Source organism: Tiliqua scincoides, chromosome 4 (genome assembly GCF_035046505.1).
Source record: "Tiliqua scincoides isolate rTilSci1 chromosome 4, rTilSci1.hap2, whole genome shotgun sequence".
Classification (NCBI taxonomy): Eukaryota; Metazoa; Chordata; class Lepidosauria; order Squamata; family Scincidae; genus Tiliqua; species Tiliqua scincoides.
Genome location: NC_089824.1, coordinates 188,712,869 through 188,735,180, shown reverse-complemented (window position 1 = coordinate 188,735,180; position 22,312 = coordinate 188,712,869). Strand labels below are relative to the sequence as shown.

General features: G+C 44.6%; 2 protein-coding genes across 2 annotated transcripts; one reads left to right on the top strand and one right to left on the bottom strand.

Annotated features, from left to right (window-relative positions):
* The first annotated feature begins 205 nt into the window (after positions 1-205).
* Positions 206-7,744, top strand: LOC136648566 (tetraspanin-18-like). The gene is made up of 7 exons (XM_066624684.1): positions 206-266; positions 1,186-1,376; positions 2,169-2,243; positions 4,505-4,603; positions 6,238-6,417; positions 6,955-7,038; positions 7,697-7,744. The coding sequence occupies exons 1-7, from the start codon at positions 206-208 to the stop codon at positions 7,742-7,744; spliced, it is 738 nt and encodes a 245-aa protein (XP_066480781.1).
* An 8,720-nt stretch (positions 7,745-16,464) lies between these two features.
* LOC136649551 (alpha-1,6-mannosyl-glycoprotein 4-beta-N-acetylglucosaminyltransferase-like) lies at positions 16,465-19,752 on the bottom strand. The gene is made up of 3 exons (XM_066626256.1): positions 19,648-19,752; positions 18,875-19,022; positions 16,465-17,609 (listed from the first exon to the last, which is right to left on the bottom strand). Exons 1-3 carry the CDS (start codon positions 19,750-19,752, stop codon positions 16,465-16,467), a joined length of 1,398 nt encoding a protein of 465 aa, XP_066482353.1.
* Between the last annotated feature and the right edge of the window lie 2,560 nt (positions 19,753-22,312).

Sequence of the window (22,312 nt, the reverse complement as noted above, 5' to 3'; positions counted from 1 at the left end):
GTACTAAGAAAACCTCCAAACAGCATTTGTTTACAAGTTAATGCATGCCAGAATGGTTGTTTCTTATAATAAAGACATGGCTTTTCTCTTCAGGATAGAATGGAATAAGGAATATTGACTGAGTCAAAGCAAATGACACCATGCTGATACATTCCACTCTTAAGAACCTTTTTTTTCAGCCTTGAAGACTAAAGGTGGCCTCAAGATGGGAATCCTGAACCTTATGAAGTACCTGATGTTTGTATTCAATGTGCTGGTGTTTGTGAGTATTTGGATGTTATTTGCAGTGCTAATGTGGACTCTTTATAGGAAGTAGAAGCATGTGGCTGGGGTGGGAGAAAACACTCAGACTTGTTCTGTCCATGTTGTCACCATCACCATTTGCACTCTCCTCCCTACTCCATGACAGGTGAATGAAGCAAGTTTTAAAAGGAGCTTCTGGGCTAAAGCCCAGAAAGTATGTTATGTGTAAATGTTTATTGCAGGAATTTCATACCCTGCTTTGTACTCTAAAGGACTTTCAAAGCAGCTTACACGTAATGATAATATGACAATAACAAAATCAACAAGAAATAATTTTTTAATGCTGCACGTGTGACCTGTGAAGATCAAATCTCAGATGCATGTTGATTGTACACCTGATCCCTTTCTAAATCTCCATTCAGAGCCTTGCACTGGTTTTAATGGTTATTTATTCATGACATATGTCATAGAATCCTCTCTTATTTTAAAGGAAGCTGGTGAATGTCAACAATTTATGCAACCTAGAACACAATCCTACATGCGTCTACTCAGAAGTAAGTCCCACTGAGTTCAACGGGGCTTACTCCTACATAACTGTTTATAGGATTGCAGTTCTGGTCATTTTTTCTTTGTCTCAGTCTTAATATGAAACAATAAAAACATTTTAAATGCATAAATTACATGCTATTAAATATATTATAATATACCCACATAAATAATATTTCTTTTATTCCTTATAGATCAGTGACAACCTTATCTTAAAAGGGTTGCTTCAGAGGTTTTATATAGATGTACAGTATTACATTTATAATATAGTGATGATAGATGTACAATATTACATTTATTGTCTGTCCAACTAGTTGAAAGGTTAAGTGATACTTGGTACATCTTAATGTGTGGTTTTAAACTGGGTCTTACTTACCGTCTCTGTTTTGCAGGCAGGGGGCATCTGTCTCTTCAGCATGGGTGTCTGGGTGGCCACTGACCCAGATGGATTTCAGAGCATCATTGTCTCCAGTCCTCTTCTGACTGCAGGAGCTTACCTCATCCTCTTCGTGGGTGTGGCACTCTCCTTTCTGGGCTTCTTGGGCTGTTTCGGAGCCATCAAACAAAACAGGACCATATTGCTGCTTGTAAGTAGAGTAAGGTATGTTGGGAATAAAGGGTGAGTGTGGACGGGGCCTGCTCCACAGAAAGTTGCCGATACTGAGCAAAACCCCTGGTCATTCCAGTTCAGAACTGTCTGGCAGTAACTCTTCAGGCTTTCAGACAGGAGTCTTTCTCTGCCCTGTTCTGATGCCAGGGATTTAATGTAGCACCTTCTGCATGCAAAGCCTGTGCTTTACTACTGAGCTGCAGCCCCTCCCTTTACTAGGATGACTTGTGGTGGGACCAGCACAGTTGCTACTCTGTAAAATGGTGTACAGTATGCTGGAACAAAGGGTCTGGATTGCGCAACTTTAGCTACTGCAGGGCTTGTAGAAAAAGGCTGCATGCACATTGACATCCTCCAACTTAATCATTATGGAAGGATGCATTTTGGAATCAAAGGCAATTGGTAACTTTAAGGATGGTTGGTTGCGTTGCTACTAGACCAGAACTCCACACCTAGCTCTAATGTCTGACTAGAGTCTAGACCAGCCATTTTCAGCCACTGTGCCATGGCACACTGGTGTGCCGTGAGAGGTCCACAGGTGTGCCACAGGAATTTGGGGGAAGGTAATTTATTAATAGGGCCAATGGGAGATGTGAGCCCCCACTGGCAGCATGGTGTGCCTTGTCAATTGTCAAAAAACTGGTGGTGTGCCTTGACCATTTTAGTGCCTTCTCAGTGTGCTGTGAGATGTAAAAGGTTGAAAATCACTGGTCTAGACTATACTGTAACTGTTTTCATTCTTGTCCTGCCTGCTCTTCTCATCCTGCAGTTCTTTGCCTTGGTGCTTCTGGTGTTCACTGTGGAGGTTGTAGCAGCTGCACTCATTCTTGTCAATAAGAAGCAGGTAACCACTGAACCTGGGTTGGGGGGGGCAGTATATGTTTCCTCTATTCAGTCCTAAATATATCCCTCTGCTGCTTCGAAGTTACCAAAACTGATTTTTTTTCCCAATCCTATCTCCTTCCCTGTGGGCAGATATTGCCCAGCATGGCTTATGAGATCGGTCCAGAAAGGTCTGGCCAAGTGAGTGTGGAGAGTGATAAATCCATCTCTGATGGAAAGGGCACTGCCTAGAGTCATGCAGATGATAGTGATTAGTCTTCTGAAAATGTTCTCCCTGGATTCCAGTGTTCCGGACAATTTCTGGCCAGTATCAAACCTCCCTTTTTTGGGCGAGGTGATGGTGGTATCTCGGCTATAGATGGTCCTGGATGAAATTGATTATCTGGATCCCTTTCCATTCAGGCTTCAGGCTGGTGAAGGCCCTGGTCACCTGTCCTTGGTGGATGACCTGTGCTGGGACTGGATGGGGGAGTGCATCCCTGTTGGTTCTGCTGGACCTCTCAGGAGACATCGACCATGGTGTCCTTCTGGTCAATTGGCTGTGTTGGGGTTTGGAGGCACTGTTTTGCAGTTGTTCCACTTGTTGGCTGACAGGTCCCAGAAAGCAGTGATTGAGAGTGGCTGTTTGGTGCTCTGGTCAATTACATGGAAGGCAGCAAGCTTTTATCTTGTCCCCCATACTGTTTAACATCTATGGGAGAGGTCATCTGGGGATTTGGAGTGAGGTGTCCTTAGTATGCTGGTGACTCTAAGCTCTGTCTCTGCTTTTCCTCAAATACTGAGGAAAGGTCCTGGAGTGCTGGACTCCAGGCAAGGTCCTGGAGTGCTGCCTGGGAATTGGATGTGGGTTAATAAGCTAAAATTAAAACTGGACAAAACACAGGTCCTCCTGGTCCAGAAATCCACAATGTAGGTGCTTGACCATCAACCTGTTCTGAAAGAGGTTGCACTTCCTCTGCAGGAATGGGTGTGCAGCTTGGGAGTCCCCCTGGATCTACAGCTACAGCTAGATTGCCAAGTTGTGGCTGTGGCCAGGGGTGCTTTTGCCCAGCTTCATCTGGTGCATCCGCTGTGGCCATACCTGGATCAGTCAAACCTTAACTACAGTGGTCCATGCCTTGATGACATCCTGGTTAGACTACTGTGACGCACTATACGTGGGGCTGCCCTTGAAAATGGTCTGCAAACTGCAGTTAGCACAGAATTCAGCAACTCGTGTATTTGCTGGGCTCAGCAGTTCAACTTTATCAGGCTGCTGCTTTAGCAGCTACACTGGCTGCCAGTAAATTTCTGGGCCCAATTCACAGTGCTGGTGTCAACCTTTAAAGCCCTTTACAGGCTGGGACCAGGGTACCTTAGGGATCATCTACTTCCATATTTTGTGACCTGACCCCTAAGATGATTTGATGGAACCTTGCTTCAATTGCCACCTTTAGCAGAAGTTCAAGTTACTGATGGTGAGAAGCAGGGCTTTTTTTCTGTGGGGGCACTGCAGCTGTCAAACTCAGTCTCTTATGAATTGACAACTGCCCTCTTTTAAAATACATTACGGTGGGGGGTGAAGTCATTTTCATTTCGACTGGTGTTCTGAGTGTGGGTGGAGGTGAGCTACCTTTCCTATTACCGCTTATGGGTTTTTTTTATCAATGATCTTTTATTAGTGCTTTTACTGCTGCTGATTCCCTTTTTTTATCTGGGGTTCCTGATTTAATAGTCTGTATTGCCATTCTAATTGTCAGCTCAGTGCTTCTATGGACTTTGAGTGGGGTCATCAAGGGTGCATACGTTTTAAAAAAATTAATTCATTGTTCTGAATTTATTGTTAACTTGAAAATTTTGTATTTGGTTTTATTCTGTTTTGTTAGCTGCTTTGAGCTCTTATGCAAAGATGGGATATCAAATATAAAGGATTTATATTCCACCTTTCCATAAGAACTCAAGGCAGCTGGTTATAAAAATATATAACTGGATGGCAGGAGGGCATTCAGCAGATGTGACCTCTTCTGTCCTAGGGCAGCAGAAATGATGGAGACTTGCATTTCATGCAGCTATGAAATACACTGGTGCAACTTTAAACTCTGGCAATTTTAGGGAACAATCCTAACCAGGTCTACTCAGAAGTAAGTCCTATTTGTTCAATGGGGCTTACTCTCAGGAAAGTGTGGTTAGGATTGTAGCCACTGGCACATCCAGCATTTCCCTCAGTCTAAGACATTGCATTTGTTAGTAGGATAGAAGAATTCTACCCTGTTCTCTCTTCAGATCAAAGATGAATTCCTCCTGTCTGATCTGCAGAAGAACTACCAAGGGGATAATGCCTCTGATGTATTCTCTACATCTTGGAACACCATCATGATTGCGGTACAGTCCTTTGAGGAACTCTTGTTACAGATCACTGTAGAATTGGTGCGCCCACAGCCAGGTTTGTGGTAGGAACAGTGGTGAAGGGGATTGGCCAATTCAGAGATTGGCCTGGCCATTTGAGATTTCTTTTGGGTGTGGACCTCAACCAGTGCTCATCCTGGATGATTGTCAGGTCATCTTGTTTGTCCATGACTGAAACTCTCCATGGAGTGCTTATAACATAAACGGTGTGAGACTGCAGAGGGAACGTATTTTCCATGTGAGAACAGAAGACTGTCATGGTCAAATTACACATGACACACAAATTATTATTACTGTTATAGGAAATTATATCCTGTCTTTCTCTGTTTAGGGAATTAAGGCAGATTATAATATGAAAAAGCAAACCAATAGTAAAATAAAAAGATGTATAACCAAGTCCCAACAACCTTGGGGAGGGGGCAAACAAAAGCAGGAGGTAGTGATTTTCCATGGAAAAGTGCTGGGTTCAATGTGTGGTGAGGTCTACCCAAGTTTTTTTTATCCTTTCACCTGAGTGCTCTGAAGTACATGGGGCTATGCTAGTCAGTTTTGTCAACTGTGCTGTCTGCCCCTAGGCCAGTTAAGATGCCTGGAATAAGGAATTGGTCATGTGACCCCACCCCCCCACCCCGATAAACATTGGGCCAGCCCAGATCATACACTCATAGTACCAGTAGACTGTTCCCTAAAAGGCATGCTAGTATCATGTCCAGTCAAGTGCATTCTTGCAGAAGACCTGCAGACTGTGCTGCTCCGGGTCACTAATAGTCAATATTCGTAGAAATGAATAAGAATTTAGCTCCCCACCATATTCTGTGCACAAAGTGGTGAAATCTACCCATGTTTTTCTTTACTTACACTTCTTTTCTCTAAAGTTCAAGTGGTGACCGTAGTCAGTTCTGACATTTCTGTAGGGGTCTCTGCCAAGAACTGGATCAATATGAGAGAAGGCAGTTCTTCAGGTACCCTAGACATAAGTTCTTTAGACAGCAATATATACACACTTCCTTGGGAATAAGGCTAACTGAACATAATGGGACTTTCTTCTGAGTATACACACCTAGGATTGTGCTCTTAGAGCTTTATCAGTTAATGCTGGCACTGTTAATTGACCCCAGAAACATCCTTATAACCAATTAAAGCTTGTCTTGAGAAGCTTTAATTATAAAGCTTATAACCAATTAAAGCTTGTCTCATCAATATGAGAGAAGGCAGTTCTTCAGGTACCCTAGACATAAGTTCTTTAGACAGCAATATATACACACTTCCTTGGGAATAAGGCTGACTGAACATAATGGGACTTTCTTCTGAGTATACACACCTAGGATTGTGCTCTTAGAGCTTTATCAGTCAATGCTGGCACTGTTAATTGACCCCAGAAACATCCTTATAACCAATTAAAGCTTGTCTTGAGAATCGGGAAGCAAGCAGCTTTTATATAAAAATAAAATACGAATAAAAATCCCTGGATTTGTAGATGGTGAAAGAAGCTGGAGTATACAATTGCAGTGACTCAAAACTCAAATGCCAAAAAAAGCACACACCCAATCATTTTATGAAATTGGTTCTGAAGCCCAGCTTTTGATTTTAATACTTCTATTCTCTTTTAGTTTTCATGTTGTGGCATTTCAGGGCCTGATGATTTTGGGAACTGCTCCCATTTCCAGGAGCAGCAGCCTGATGAGTTGTGGCCTCGCGCCTGCTGCACGCGGGACAAGCCCCTCCAGACAGGTCACCTTCTGGACTGGAAGCGCTGCAAGCAACGAGAACCTGAGTATATCAATAGCCAGGTAATGGTATTTACTGAGCTACCTGCTGGAATTCCCTTCCTGGTTTTTAGTTGCTTGGCAGAACAACCAAAGATTAAATAGGCCATTTATCTAGTTATTTTCCTCCTGAGGGATCCTAGCAGAACAACCTTCTTGCAGCATGACAGCCCATGGGGTGGGAAAACAGGAGATGGGGATGGGGGATAGGGTCCAAGAAGGGGGTGGGTTGGGCAGTAGTGGCAGCTGCCAAATCCTAACCTACTTCCCGGACCCAATCCTGCAGTGCAGGTTCATGCTATTTACCTAGCACAGGTCCAAGTAGACCCTCCATGCCACAGAGTCTTACCCCTGGGTAAGGGAATTATTGTTCCCCTACCCAGAGAAGGCCTCTACAGCTGCCCCCCCCCCCACACCATAGGGTGTAGTGATAGCCATTTTGGCATCACTGCATTGGTGGAGTGGGGGGAGGATAGGATTGGGCCATTCATCTTGCACATGTTATGGGGCTGCCATGATTGTTGTAGCTGTTTTCATTAAAAATTCCTTTCTTCACTGCAGGGCTGTTTCTTCACAATTGCCAGGACATTGCAGAAATATATTTCCATTCCTGGTGCCTTTGGTTTGGGAGTGTTAGGTTTTGAGGTAAGGCAGTCTTGACCCACTATATAAAAAAAGGAACTTCTCTGCACCTGCTTGAAGTAGACAACTTCTGCCTGTTGTTCATTGTGTACCATGGCCAATGCATAATATAGCTTCCAATGAGCAGCAGAAGAATGATCAAATGATCAGAGAGGATGTGTGATCTCAGTCAACAAGACCTTATACATTTAACATTTGAACAGCTCTGGGTTATCATGCCATGTGGGAGCTGCTTCTCCATGACATTTCATAACCATGTGGGCAGAACAACCATCTAGGAAGAAAATGTATCTTTGGCCTTGCTGTCATGGTTCCAATGTACACGTTATCAGAGCAGCATAGTAAAAAGCCATGAGGAAGCCACATCCATGTCGATATAGTCAAGTGTGAATTGGAAAGTGCAATTGCTTCGAAATCATTCCAGGGCTCCTGCTTCTTTTCTCTTCACTTACCTTAGCTAAAATGAAACACCCACAAGAGTCAGACGACTCCTGTTGGGAGAAGTCAAGTGTTGTTGCCCCCAAACCATTACTGTGATCTAGCCTAAAAGGAAAACCCAGAAACTGGAATGGGAAGCTGCCAGCTCTGGAATTACATCAGTGCTCACAGCAAAGAAGAGCTGACATAAAATCTATCTTAATGAATTTGCATTTTGTTTCAGATGTTCGCCATGTTTTTTGCCTTCTGCCTCTACTACAATTTTGACTGAACAAGTTCACTGGACCTGGAGAAAGTGGGAATGGATAACATCCGAAATAGATAGACTCTGGATTTAGCATCTCATTATCCAATGAAACCAGTAATACCAGCCTCCAGATTAAAGGCAGCTGCCAATCATGGGCCAAGTTGAGGAAGATTCAAGACTGTCTTGTAGAAAAAAGGAAAATCAGAGCCACTCTTCCAACTTGCTAGTGGCTGTCGTGCTGTAGACAGCTGAATTGAAGATAAATAGCTCTGATTTTGTGCAATCTATGTCAAAGGATCATATTTAGTAGCCCCATTAACTCCTGCACATGTCAATACCAAGGCACTCCCATGCCTACTACGGGTCTATCTAGGGAAGGGATAAAACCCACAGTAATTGTTACAGGAGGAAAGGATGAAGTGTTGATCTAGTTGAGCTAACAGGCTAATCACACAGTAACTATTAGCACTTGTGAAAAGAAGCTAATCAGGTAGCTGGAAGTGGAGGTAGCTAATTTATTATTTAATTTATTGGATGTTTAATTTAATTTAATTTATTATTTAATTTAATTTATTATTGCAAGTGTCAAGAGATATGGCTTCCTGATTAATTGGTGCAGGTGCATCTTGGCTACTTATCTTTGTACTTCCTTAGTCCAATTTTCCCCTGGGGGCTGGGGATAAGATTAGGCCCTCAGTTTGGCTGTACTTGTCGTAAGAGGCGACTAAACAGCCACCAGGTAGATGGGACTCGTCAGCCTGGGAAGGCAGCTCATCTGAGAGAAGGAAAACCCCAAACCTCCACTGCCTTGTGGCTACATCCAGTTATGGAAAAGGCTTCAGGAGTCAACCTCAAGGCAAAATCCGGAGCCGGAGTCCCTCAGGCAGTTCATGGCTGAACACAGTCCCGTTCTGGCAACTCCTGCGACGCCGCTGGAACCAACCGTATTGGCCTCTGCCTTTCCATTGGACCATTTCAGCGACGTGGAGAGGGGGGATTTGCTGCATGGGTAACAGCCTATCCTCCATACCTACTTTACCCAGGCTTCGCGCACTGGAGAGGACACTCTGTTCCACATTCAGAGCGTGACACCATAGTCTTCCAAGACTGAAGGATGCCAACAACAAGTTCCAATTAAAATTAACAAGCTGGACTTTGAGTCTAAGATAAGAGTCTTTCTGAGGAGTATACCACATTCCAGGTCTATGAGCTGTCTGATTCTCTTAATTAACTTTGCCAGACATTTGTTTCTCAAGGTTGCATTCTGAATTACATGGCTTTTAATTTAATAGCTTCCGCTTATTCTGTGCTTTAATCAAACTAATTTTAACTTTCAATAACTTCAAGTTTTACTTTAATAGCTAATTTTACTTCTGATGCCACTATGCCTTTATATATATGTTAATTACATTTCAAGCCATAATTATTAAAATATTGAAACATTATTTAGCTTACATGCTGACTCTGTGATCCTTTGACATGAAACTCTGATTTATGTTGCCAAAAGATATGTTATTCCAATTAGTTGGAGCAAGCCATCCTGCTTCCTGACTACTAAATCTCTTTTTGACATGAAACTTTGCTATATTGGCTCCTCCCAGCCTTTAATATATATACATACATGACTGTAATTTGATTCAAGGAGAAGCCTAATAAAATAATAGTTTTAGAAATCCAGATGCTTTTTCTCTCTGGTCTATGAAAGCCTGAATGCAAAAATCCCTTTTAATTCTCTGTTCAGTTGTTCTGACATTCAAGCTTTGGGGGTGCAAAAAGGAAACTACAGCTTAGCTTCATTCATCATACCAATTAAACTTGACAGCTGGAAACTCCAGCTTCTTTGTCCTTTGAAGCTCACACTCTTATCTTTGTCCTTGACAGCTCTAGCTAAAACATTCCTTGATTTATAGCTTGTCTACTGGCTACAGCTTCTGACTGAGACAAATATAGTGGATGTCATATTTTATGTTTTAAGCATTGCTAAACATAAGTTTATGTTTATGTTATGTTTATGTTTTAAGCTTATGTTTTAAGCATTGCTAAACATAATATTTTCCTATTTCTTGAATCATAGAAACAAATAACTAATTTAGCTATTAACATCCATTAACATTTGGTTCATTAACATAAATGATTAGTTTCAGCATGGCTACAAACATTCATAGCATGGCATAACATTTGCTTCATTAAACATTTGGCCTGTTAGCATAAGTAAACATTTGTTTGTGTTTGGCTTATGGCTTTCTTTAGCCTGCCTGCATCACTTGTGAGTAAGGCAACCAACACTGTTCCAACACTCCACCTCCAGCCTGGCACCGGGCAGGGTTTGTGCCTCCCAGGGCAGACCAGTCCCGGTGCCTGAGACTCGGCCACAAGCTGTCCCACCGGAGTCCTCCTCCCTGCTCCTCTCCACCCTCTGCCTCCACCCCTGGGTCCCCCGCAGCCGCCTGGCTCAGCCCGGGAGCTGCACTCTGGCGCCCCTGGTGGCGGCGGGCGGCGCAGACCTGAGAGCGCTGGCACTGCCCCTCCCTCGCGGAGCTCCCGGGCGGCACGCGCCAGTTGGAGAGGCGATCCCGAGTCACGCCCCCAGCCAGCCTGCAAGTGGCTCCACCGGGTTCCCCCCAGCCCCCTGCGGTGTCCGCGCCGAGTTTGCAGTTCCTTCTGCACACTCAGGTTTGGCCGGCCGCCCGCAGGGCTCTGGTCGAGTGTGTTGAGTCCCGACCCTGCGCGGAGACTGCAGCTCCGTGCTCCTCCTCCGGGGGGTCAGGCTGGCTGGCCGCCGCTCGCCGCCCCTGCAGCAGGCGGGTTACGGCCCCCGGGCAGTCCGGGTCTGCCAGGGTCACTTTTGCTCCCACTGGGGGGGAAGGGAAGGGCAGCCCAGGCGGGGGCCCCCCCCTCTGGACCAGTAGCGTAGCCAGAGGGGGGCGAAGCACCACTGGGAAGCACTAAGGCTGCAGTCCTAGCCACACTTACCTGGGATTAAGCCCCACTGAGCGTAATGGGGCTGAGTAGGCATGCAGTAGGTTTGGCAGGGAGCCCCACCCCCAGTGCAAAGCACTAAGGCTGCAGTCCTAGCCACACTTACCTGGAGTAAGCCCCACTGAATGTAATGGGGGCTTACTTCTGAGTAGGCATGCATGTCCTTGGAGGCACAAAAGGAATAGGGGAGGTGTGGAGGAGTGTGCTGTGTGGTGGCTAATTATAATATTAGCCGTTTTGTTCTCAATACCTTTTCTAATGATCCCAAGCATAGAATTGGTCTTCTTTACTGCCACTGCACATTGGGTTGACACTTTCATGGACCTGTCCACCACCACCCCAAGATCTCTCTCCTGATCTGTCACAGATAGCTCAGAACCCATTATCCTATATGTGAAGTTTTGATTTTTTGCCCCATTTTTTGACGTTACACTTACTTACATTGAAACGCATCTGCTATTTTGCTGCCCATGCAATATATGAAACATTTACCCCTTTCATTGATCACAGGGTTTTCTAATTTTACTGTTAATGTTTCTCAAATATTTATCAGGAATAATATGTGGACAAATAGATGAACAAACAGATGTGTAGTTCAGGGTTTCTGAACATCCAAGGCAAAACTCAGAAATATTCTTAAACAGGAAAAGATTTATTGAAATAAAAAAAGCCAAAAGCCAAAATAAAAGAGAGAAAAGTGTACCGCAGCACACAGGTATAATCCCTGTGTCTATAGTGCCCTTGTGAAGAAGGGAAACATTATCATCGTGCCCATTATCAAAGACATGCTGTGGCAAAAATGGAATTGAGAACTTAGCTCATAGTTTCCACTTTTAAAATTATACTACGCTCATTCTCAGTGATGGAAAGAAAGAGAAACAAAGGCTGCAAACCTATGCATGCTTTCCTGGGAATAAACCTCACTTAACACATTTCTGCCCAGCCCACAGATGTACACATTTGATCCCTGTTGCATATATACAACCTTGGACAGAAATGGCTTAATTGATTGGGACTTACTTCTGAGTAAACATACATAGACTTGAGATGAAAGATGCTCTTAATTAAATAGATTTAGCTTTAGAGTTAGAAACTGTAACTCTAAAATTATCAAATCAATTTCTTGAAAGTTACAGAAATGCAGAGGTTTATCAATGCATGTTTGAATTAAAGCCTTGTATCCAAAGAGAGATACTCTTCTCAGTCACAGATATTCCTCCTGTTGACTGTAATAATTGCTCAGGTATGTAAAACAAAAAGGTAGCCAGAGGCTACCTATTGTAGAAGAAAAAATAAAAACTCCCTGAGAGGTTACAAATAACATTTCATTAGAATCCATAGTTGTCTTTGATTCAAGTTTTAACTTTGAAATAAGCTAAACACATGATTCAGAAGCAACTAGTGAGAGAGAAGAAGTGAGACCTTGTTTCTAGACTAGAGAAACCTTGGGTAAAAGACTGGTGAAAAAATGGATCTCTTAGGCAAGACGAGACATGATAACACTCATGGCTGCAATGGAAACTAGCTGAATTTAGAAGCTTGATGAGCTGACCAGAGGCATCTTTCCATTCAAATAAGACTTTGAGTAAAAAAGAACATAGTTGCACCATAAACACCAGCATTAATATGTAAAACAGGCATCCACATGGAGATCCGTTGCATCCACAGTAATTGAATTCACTTGTCAGTCAAAGTAACCAGTGTGATTATAAGGGTGTGGGTGGGTGTCTGATTTTTGAAAATTTCTTTAGGGTCTGTAGCAAGACGTTGGAAGTGCAGTGGCAGATTCTGAATTTGCTTGGCTTCTGTTCTGAGGAATAAAATAGAATGCTGAATGGAATAGCTGTTGACTGGGACTATACCCCCTTGCGGAGTCAGCTGTGAGAAGAGGCTATATTGGAGGGGAACCAGATCCTGCATGACCAATGAAGCTTATGTACCAGCTTAGCATTGAACCTGGGCTCTGAAGTAAGCTTCTGTTTCAGGTAGTGATTTTCTGGCCCACATCCCCCTGGAACTTCTTATTTGATATTGGTATCTTGAGTCTGTCTATATATTATACGGAAAAATAGCAGATTTTTACATTCAGTAGTGCAAGTTTTATTTGAAGCATTTCTCATGGGAGGCTACCCGTGTGAGGCCTTATGGCGCAAGAGCCCACCTTGGGATGGATCTGACCCCAGCAGCTGCAAAACTCACAGCAAACCTAGAATGAGTGCATAAGAAAGTACAGACTTCCACAGTGACTGTTTTCTTATCTCTATCTGCAGTGAGTCACATTGTACAGAAGTAAGAAAACAGAGTCACTAAGGATGCAATCCTATGCACACTTTCCTGGGAGCAGTGGCGTCGCTAGGGGTGTGTGGGCCGCACCGGGTGACGCGCACTGGGGGGTGACATGCACTGGGGAGGGTGACACACTAAAATTGTGGTGGTTAGGGGTAACCCCATCATATTATATGCCGTTGGATTCCGAATTTTGAGCAGAATGCAATGCAAAAACCTAGAAAGAAATATCACCTTTCTATCAAAAGTTATGGCCAAAAAACCAGAGAACAAAAAATACACAGATCCCTATGGAAAGGGAAAGTGAGCTGTATCGCGCCTTTATTCGTGAGTAGGCAAACGTGCCTTAGTCCATCGGAAAGTGCAGGCTGAGAGGAATCCAATGACACCAGAATAGTCCTGATCCAATGAATGCAGCCCCCAAAAACACCTGAGAAGGAAGTCCCCAAAAACACCTGAGAAGGAAGTCCCTCCCTTGAAGCAGATAAATTTATGGAGTCCTATGGAAAGCGAAACTAAGCCTCACGGCCGTGTTTACTCACAAGTAAGTAAATATGCCTTGGCTGGTGTGGAAGATCAGGAGAACAAGAGTGCAAGGCTACCTGAATGGTCCTGATCTGCTGGAACTGGAGCTCAACAAATACTCCAGAAGGCAGCCCCCCCCCCACTAAAACGGATAAAAACAGAGGCTTCAGCTAATAAGGTGAACCTTTTTGAGACTTGCAAAGCCAGGTGGATCCTGACAGTGATCTGGTTTAAACAGAAGTTCTTAAATTGAACTGGGTACTGGGTAGAACTGAAAACCTTACTGGTTTTCATGTCTGTGATGCAGCAGCGGCAGTGAAGGAAAGACTGGCCTTTCTTTGTGCAAAGCCTTTTATAGGCCTTGAGCCATTGCAAGACCTTCATTCATTCCTATAAGTTCCATCTCTAATATATTCATTTATGTAAATTTATTCAAATCTGAAATGTAAATTAATTTTTTTTTACAGCCCCCGACACAGTGTCAGAGAGATGATGTGGCCCTCCTGCCAAAAAGTTTGGACACCCCTGCTATAGTGGGTTTGATTTTTAATACAGTGGTTCCCAAACTTTTTAACACTAGGACCCAGTTTTTAAAATGACACTCTAGCAGCACCCATCTAGCTTTACAGGATGAACAAAAAGTTTCATTTAACTAGCCACTCAAGCCTCTGTTTTTATCCTTTATACCAGGGGTGTCAAACTCATTTTATATAGAGGGCTGAATAGCATTCATGATGCCTGCCAAGGGCCGAGAGTGATGTCATTAGGCAGAAAGTGATGTCATTAAAGAGTTCATGACCAAAAATAAGCACTTTTTCTCACTTGGGAACTCATTAGCTGCAAATGACAGCTAATATGATACATATTTTGATCATATTCAAGATATGGGAGAGCTCAATATTCAAGTGGGCTGCCCTTTCAGCAGTAACACCTCAGCATGGCCCAGCAGCTGAGAGCCTGAGGGTCCAATAAAAAGCTTCCGCGGGCCCCCGGGCCTTATGTTTGACACCCCTGCTTTATACTATGGTGGGGAGCAGCTGCCTTCTGGAGCTCCATGTTCATTCAGGGACCATTCTGGTGTCCTTACATTCCCCTTCATCTGGTCTTTGATAAGAGCCAAGGCATGTTTACCTACTCATAAGTAAATTCACACCTGCAGCTTAGTTTCATTTTCCGTAGAGCTCAATACATTTTTCCTTGTCAGCTGGGGGACAACGACTTACTTCTCATTTGAGGGGGGGCCTGGGTTCATCAGAGCAGGACCATTCTGGTGATGTTGTATTCCTCATGGTCTGCCCTTCGAAGTGGACTGAGGCATGGTTATCTACTCATGACACATGTGCAGCTCAGTCTTATTTTCCATCGGCCTCAGTACACTTTCCTTGTCAGCTATCAACTTGACAGTTTCAGATTCACAACCCACCAACAACTGGGTCACAACCCTCAGTTTGGTAAACACTGTTTTCATAAGAACACGTGGGGTTCAGTGTTCTCCTGGAAGGCTGGGGCTTCCAGATGGCCCCCCTCTGCTTAGTCTTTGTAGCCTAGGATGGTGGCAGCACATAAGAATTTGGCAGTATGTTCCTGTTCAGCAGCTGATCCAGTAAAGAGGAAGTGGGGAGCAGGAAGGAATGTGTGCATGTTAACCCCTAGGTGCTACTCCTCTGGGTCAACCTACCGCTCTCTCCCCAAGGGGCTTGTCCCTGATTCTATGAAACTGTGTTTCAGACATTAGTTTTAGGCTTGTTGTGACTTGCATGCTGCCTCTGGGTTTGCTTTCAGGGACACCGTGCAATAATGTAGAGAGGCCTCTGGGAACAAACCCAGTTGGTCAATGTATGGGAGATTCTTTTCTAACAGCCAACTGAGCTCTCCTAGGCCAGCAGCTTCTCCTGCAGGGGGGTCCCCCTCAAGGAGATGCCTGTTGGCCCATTAAAAAGAACAAATGGGGGAAGACAGAAAGAGAAACTGCAGGGGGGAGGGGGGAGGAGAGACAGAAACTGCAATCAGGGAGAAAGAAAGAAATGCCATGGGGTTTGAAGTTGCACTTGCAGGTGCAAGAGATCAAAGCAAAGCATTGCCCCAGGACCTAATGCAACCTGGCACCAACTTTGCATTATGCAAAATTATAATTTCAAATAAATTAACAAATATGTATGGATTATATTTTCTTTAGAAAAAATATCTAAGAGCACAGTCCTATACTTACCGGGTGTCATCGGTTCTTTTCCCCCCACTAGTGGTGACTGCCATAAAGCACTGGTGCCATAAAGCAGTCAGTGTCAGTGGTAAAAGGCGCCGAGACAGTGCACTACTCAATGCACTGTTGGGAGAGCCAGTGGGAAGGCCTGTGCCATCGTTTCCCACCACTCACCAAAGCAGGTGAGTCAGCAGGAGAGGTGGGAGGGGTGGGGTGAAGGTGGGAAGGGGCAAAATGAGGCAGGGATGGGTGGGTTGAGTCTGAGAAAGGGGTGGATTCAGTGGTAGCTAGTACAGGCCCAAGTAGATCCTCTCCCCCCCACCCCCCGTGCCGTGGAAATGTACCTCGGGGTATGGCAACAATTGTTCCCTTACCCAAAAGAGACCTCTGCAATGGCACCTCCCACCATATGACACCATGGTAACTTTCTGGTGCCACCTCATTGGGGGGGAGGGGAGGAGGATTGAGCTCTAAATCATTTACATCTCCATCTCCTGGTCACTAAGGTATGTCTCTCCAGCTTAGATAGGAGGACAGGAGTCAGATGAATCCAGAAAAAAAATCCTGGAACTTAAGTGGGGAGATTCAGCTTCAGCCAGAATTGTCAGAATCATCTGATGAGCAAAAGCATCTAGCTGATACATCTTTTTTGGTCTTGACTCTCTGTACTGGATCCTTATATCAAGAGAAGACCTTACTGTCAGCAGGGTCCCTCTACTGTGAAGACCTCTGATCCATCCCGCCTGGAATTTAATCACGAACCATGCTTTGTCCAGATGCTTATGCTGCTTATGATCAGCCATTCTCTTTGCCCCACAGTCACCAATATGCGCACACACTCAGGAGCAGAGCCTGTGCTGTTCTCCAAGTCCTGCCTGTCGAAGTGTCCCCTCTCAAAGATTCCAATGGTGGTGTATGTGGCACAATCCTTGCCATTGCTAATCTTCTGGGTGCCCAGTTGCACAAGCCCTGCCCGGAGGTAGTCCTCCGGATGGTGCTCAACCCCTGTATGGATCTGGATGTGGGAAATGTGGGCAGCCTGCTTGAACACAAGAGTAAATGAGTTGCCAGCAGTGGGCGCCTCACCCCAAAAGTAGTCCTTTGTATTGCTGTATGCGTTTTGGGGTTGATAGTTCCTAAAAGTGTTAATATCTGTAATTATATCTGCAGGAGGATTGTCAGGGAACGAAAAGGGGTCTTCTTGAAAGTCGTCATCTTTCAACTTGTTTGATGTGCCCCGGAAGGAGGAGTAGAGACCAATGTGCTGGAAGAGAGATGGCTTGAAACGAATGACTTCGTTCTGGGTAAGAAGAAGGCGAAAGTGCCCTAGAAGCCAGTCACACGGCATCTCTTGGTAAAAGAGAATGAGGAACTGAACAAGCATGGGCAGGTCACTGGAGTGGTAGAGTTTGCCAATGTAGCCAAGCTTAGAAAACTCCAGCATGACCCAGTAGGAGCCCTTCCTGGATGCCACTGCATTCATGATGGCTGTGAAAAAGGACTTGGAGCAGAGGACATCATCCTCAATCATGAGGTAGTAGGTGGAGAGGTTGGCTGCAAAGTTCATGAGGTAAGCATAGTCTACATTCTGCTTTGATCTGAATCGCACGCGGTCTTCAGCATCATTGTAGTTTCTTTTAAGGCCTTCCAGGGGAGGGTAGTACTCAGAAGGGGCATGGATAACCATCAGGCGGCCCAGCAGAAGCTGAGGAGCAAAGTTCCTGGCAACAGATGCTGCCACCTGAGTATTCCACTCCTGGTCCACATCAGCCAAGTGTACCACTACTACCATCTTGCTCAGCTCATCTTCTGTTGATTGCTTAAAGATGGATCTCAGGGTCTTCAGAAGATAGTTTTCCCGCTTCCGCTTGATGGAACACAGCCCCACTGTCAACACCTCTGAAATGAGGAGCCAAAGGAATACATGTCATGAATCTGGGACAGGTCAGCAATTATTGCAACAATAGTCCTTTTGTTTTTAATCCATTCCAGAAGTGGTTCATTCCCTCTCCATGTTTCTATTATGATTTGCTGCTGCTGCTAATTATTCTCTCCCTCCAACTACAAACTCAGGAGTTGTTTGTAGGGATGGGAACTTGAGTCAGATGACTCAAGTTCGAGTCACTAAAACGTGTTTTTTGCTGGCTCATAAGACTCAAATCACTTGCATGGATGACTCAAGTCTGCCTTGGAGTCTGAGGCCACTGACTCAGCCCTCAGGCTCCCCCAAATGCAGACTCGAGTCTGCCTGTGTCTGGGTATGCTTGCTTACTTTTTTCCCAGTGTGAAAGACCTCATGGGGCCATCATTCAGACTGGATGAGCAGCAGGGAAGTTATTTATTTTTCACATTTTTATACTGCCCTCCAGCCAGAAGGCAGGGAAGGGTTAATGTTTGCTTTTGGATCGAGCAGGAGGGGGGCGCAGGAGCAGACTCTCTTGCCCATCTCTGAAGGAACTGATGGTCAAAACTGGAAGTGGAGCATGATCACTCCGCTTTCACCTTTTAAGCTTTGGGGAACCTTGCGGACAGTTGCGCAGGACTACCCGCACCTCCCGAAGACTACTGCAGAGACTGGTAAGTAAATGCCAGTCCCTGCACCCCCCTTAGTGACGCGATCCTGGGGATTGCGTCATTGCCTCCCCCCGCCCCTGCAAGAGCGGCTCAAACTCTCTGAACTGCTGAACTACAGGAAGTGAATAGATGGAAAAAAAGAGCAGCAGCATCTCTGCTGCTCCATCCATGAGGAGGAGAAGGAAAGAGATGGGATATTTGCTGTATGCTTCCAGCTTTATTCCCCCACTGGGTGGCAGTGTGAGGCCAGGGAGGAAAGTCCTAATGCTATTCCTCTAGTCGCAGAAGGTAGTAACAGCCATCAGGATGTTTGTTATTTGATGGAGCATCCCTAGGTTTAAAGGGAGAAACCAGGCTCCCCTGCAGAGGGGTTACAGGCATGTGATCAGGAAAGGACAAAATCCTAGCAGTTTCCTCCATAAGGGCCTGCAAGGTTGGATTTTCCAAAATGCAGGTCCAGTCCACCAATACTGCTGCAGCAGCCTGAAAAGCAGAACCTCTGGGTCATCTAAGTGGGTCAGATGGTCAGCTGTGCATCCCCAACTGATACAGTCAATGCAGCTTGCTGCTTGGACGTGTATGGTACTCACTTTTCTGGAGTGGATGGACGCCCACAAGATGATGATAAGAGATGTTCGAGAAGCTTGTGGTGTTGAATAGCCTTTGGAAACTCTGCCCATTCCATTCAGCATGAAGTTCTTGTAGTCCCACAATCTGGGCCCTCCGCCGTAGCTCCTTCTGTAGACCCACAGGACAAATGGTTAGAATTTTTCATTGCATTCCAGAGTAAAGTTGTGGTCCAAAACAACGCCAGGCTCTGACTCGCCTGACTCCTGTATTTCCCATTAGTACTGGAGAAGGGGGAAGCAGCAGCCCAGTTGTACACTGACTCCTTGCTAGCTTTGCTACTTCATCATCCCTCAGTTCTGAACAGCTTCTCCTGCGGGTGGATGCGGGTGGCAAAGAGACCAAATTCATGGAAAAGGGAGTATTATAGTCTCCACAAGGCTGTCTTCTTTCCAACAGCCAGCCTCGGGCAGCACATTTTGAGGTATCAATGAAGGCAACACATTGTCAATTGCATAGTTATTTATAGTTACCTCCACTGAGAATCCATTTGGTGTTTCTGCACTGGGCACCAAAGGCACCAATCATCTGTAGTCTCCCCCCAGGAGAACAACAGGGGTCTATCAATAAAAGGCAGGAACCTGGGTCCAAAAGGGAAGGTCCATTTAATTCTATACATCAAAGTAGCTCTCCAGCAATGCTGATTTACAGAAGAAACAAAACAAGCTGGAAGTGGTAGGTCTACTGAGCATTATTTTCCTATGTTGCCAGTTGTTTTTTTTGCCCCTGTGCTTACCATCTCAGGATTTTCCTGGGTCCAAAGATCAACATTTATGATGACAAGCAGGAGCAGAGCAAGTGAAATGGCTGCAATCAGGGAACGTTTCAGGAAGCATCGCATGGCAACCAACACTTGGGAAAGAAATGCCCCCTGCAGAAGGTTAGTAATTCACAAGCTCTTGGCCCTCACCCTGTCAAAAAAGAAAATGAAGAGCCATATCAGAAATCTTTCCACATCAGCACAACATATAACATTTAAGTTTCACTTGTGACAGTGATTGTGTATCCAGCAAATCTTGGATTAACTGGAGTCTGCTGTTAGGACTTTGATGTCCTGGTAAGTGCAGGTGAAATAGTGCAGCTATGTGCTTTCACAAAATGAAAATTCTGAAGAGCTAGATGGGCTATATGTATGCTTAATGGCCTGGCAAAACAGCCAGGACTTTGTCAATTTACCCTATTATAAGAACATAAGAACAGCCCCACTGGATCAGGCCATAGGCCCATCTAGTCCAGCTTCCTGGATCTCACAGCAGCCCACCAAATGCCTCAGGGAGCACACCAGTTAACAAGAGACCTCATTCTGGTGCCCTCCCTTGCATCTGGCATTCTGACATAGCCCATTTCTAAAATCAGAAGATTGCACAGACACATCATGGCTTATAACCCATAATGGATTTTTCCTCCAGAAACTTGTCCAATCCCCTTTTAAAGGCATCCAGGCCAGACGCCATCACCACATCCTGTGGCAAGGAGTTCCACAGACCAACCACACGCTGAGTAAAGAAATATTTTCTTTTGTCTGTTCTAACTCTCCCAACACTCAATTTTAGCAAATGTCCCCTGGTTCTGGTGTTATGTGAGAGTGTAAAGAGCATCTCCCTATCCACTCTGTCCACCCCCTGCATAATTTTATATGTCTCAATCATGTCCCCCCTGAGGCGCCTCTTTTCTAGGCTGAAGAGGCCCAAACGCCGTAGCCTTTCCTCATAAGGAAGGTGCCCCAGCCCCATAATCATCTTAGTCGCTCTCTTTTGCACCTTTTCCATTTCCACTATGTCTTTTTTGAGATGCGGCGACCAGAACTGGACACAATACTCCAGGTGTGGCCTTACCATCGATTTGTATTCTAGGGCCTCCTAGAATATCTGAATCTTAATTTTTAATTTGCATATATGTGGTATCTACAGCGTGCAAATTGAAATGAAGAAAAACATGCAATATACACAAAAGCTAACACCCAAAACACAATGGCCATAATCCAACACAAGAGTTAAACAGGCTTAAGTTTAACACTCTGTTGGACTGTGGCCAACTACCCAGAGAAAAAGACAATCAGGAATAAACACAAATAGGAAAAAGGAAGCAGAGCTGCTTATACTATTTCTGAACATAAGTCCAGGTCCTGGAAAACTGAATTCTGCAACTTGTATAAGATATATAGTGTGTGCTTATTTTGCATCCCTCAGCATGGAAGTTGGTTACTAGAGGAGAGAAAAGGTGTCAATAATAATAATAACAATAACAACAACAACAATAATAATAATAATACAGGTATTTATATACTGCCTTTCATGGTCTTCAGATTTCTCCTCAGACTTTATTTCAAGGCGGTTTACACAGGCAGGCTATACTAAATCCCTATAGGGATTTTTACAATTGACAAAGGTTCTGTCTTTCAAGAACTACAACATTTCAGATGGATCCTTTTATGATCTGGTATCACATTCTGGCCTCCAGTTTCCTCCCACACAAGCTGACAATCCTTCATATCTCACTTGAAGGGCAGCCAAAGAGCAGATGGAAAAACTTGGCTCGGCTTGTCAGTTGCTTCAAGGTCTTGCCGTTCACGGTGCCGGTGGCCTTCAGCTGTTATCTTCAGGCAAACAGAGGCTCTACCCTCTAGACCAGACCTCCTGCCCTAGTCAACTGACTAGGCTTTCCCGAAAACTCTGCACATATGCTCATGCATCCACAATCCATACCCTTGTAACTTTTGGGCATGAGCCAAAAGCTATCAGAGGATAAGGAACAACTAGCTCTGAGTTATTGTCTTCATAAGACAGACAGTTCTTTGCTCACACAAGCTCCTCTTGTCCATTGGATAAGTCCATTCACATGATCATGGCATAGAGAGATTCAAGGGCCTGTATTAGATTTCCTTGCCTTTAGATTTGTCAGTGACAAAACTGGAACCTCAATTCCTGAAAATCCCATAAAAACAAGGTTGGTTTGAGACAATGTGTATTTTGCTCCAGCAGTTGCAGAGTTAACTGCTCACGCTGACACACCCTTTAGGTAAGGGAGTGCAACATGGACTTTCAGGGTGCAATCCTAACCCCTTATGTCAGTGCTTTCCAGCACTGGCACAGCGGTGCCAATGGGCCATGTGCTGCATACTGCAGTTGGGTGTCACTCATGGAGGCCTCCTCAAAGTAAGAGAATGTTTGTTCCCTTACCTCGGAGCTGCATTGCCCTTATGTCACTGCTGGAAAGCACTGACATAAGGGGTTAGGATTGCGCCCTCAGACTGTATAAATAACTTTATTCAGGGATTGTCTGAACAATCTAGACTTGGTTTGGACTTGGATTTTGTTTTGCCTCTAATATCATGTATATTATGTATTTGAACATAAAATATATATAGAAGATGAACACCAAAAGATGTATATGATAATTCA

Bases quoted from the DNA above. Each gene is read 5' to 3' on its own strand.
- LOC136649551 (XM_066626256.1), bottom strand. From the start codon at position 19,752: ATGCGATGCTTCCTGAAACGTTCCCTGATTGCAGCCATTTCACTTGCT. The intron at 19,023-19,647 runs GTAAGCACAGGG...GTGGGTCTACAG, and splicing joins CCCAGGAAAATCCTGAGATG to AAGGAGCTACGGCGGAGGGC. The intron at 17,610-18,874 runs GTGAGTACCATA...TCCTCATTTCAG, and splicing joins CGTCCATCCACTCCAGAAAA to AGGTGTTGACAGTGGGGCTG.
- LOC136648566 (XM_066624684.1), top strand. From the start codon at position 206: ATGGGAATCCTGAACCTTATGAAGTACCTGATGTTTGTATTCAATGTG. The intron at 4,604-6,237 runs GTACAGTCCTTT...ATTCTCTTTTAG, and splicing joins GGAACACCATCATGATTGCG to TTTTCATGTTGTGGCATTTC. The intron at 6,418-6,954 runs GTAATGGTATTT...TCTTCACTGCAG, and splicing joins CTGAGTATATCAATAGCCAG to GGCTGTTTCTTCACAATTGC.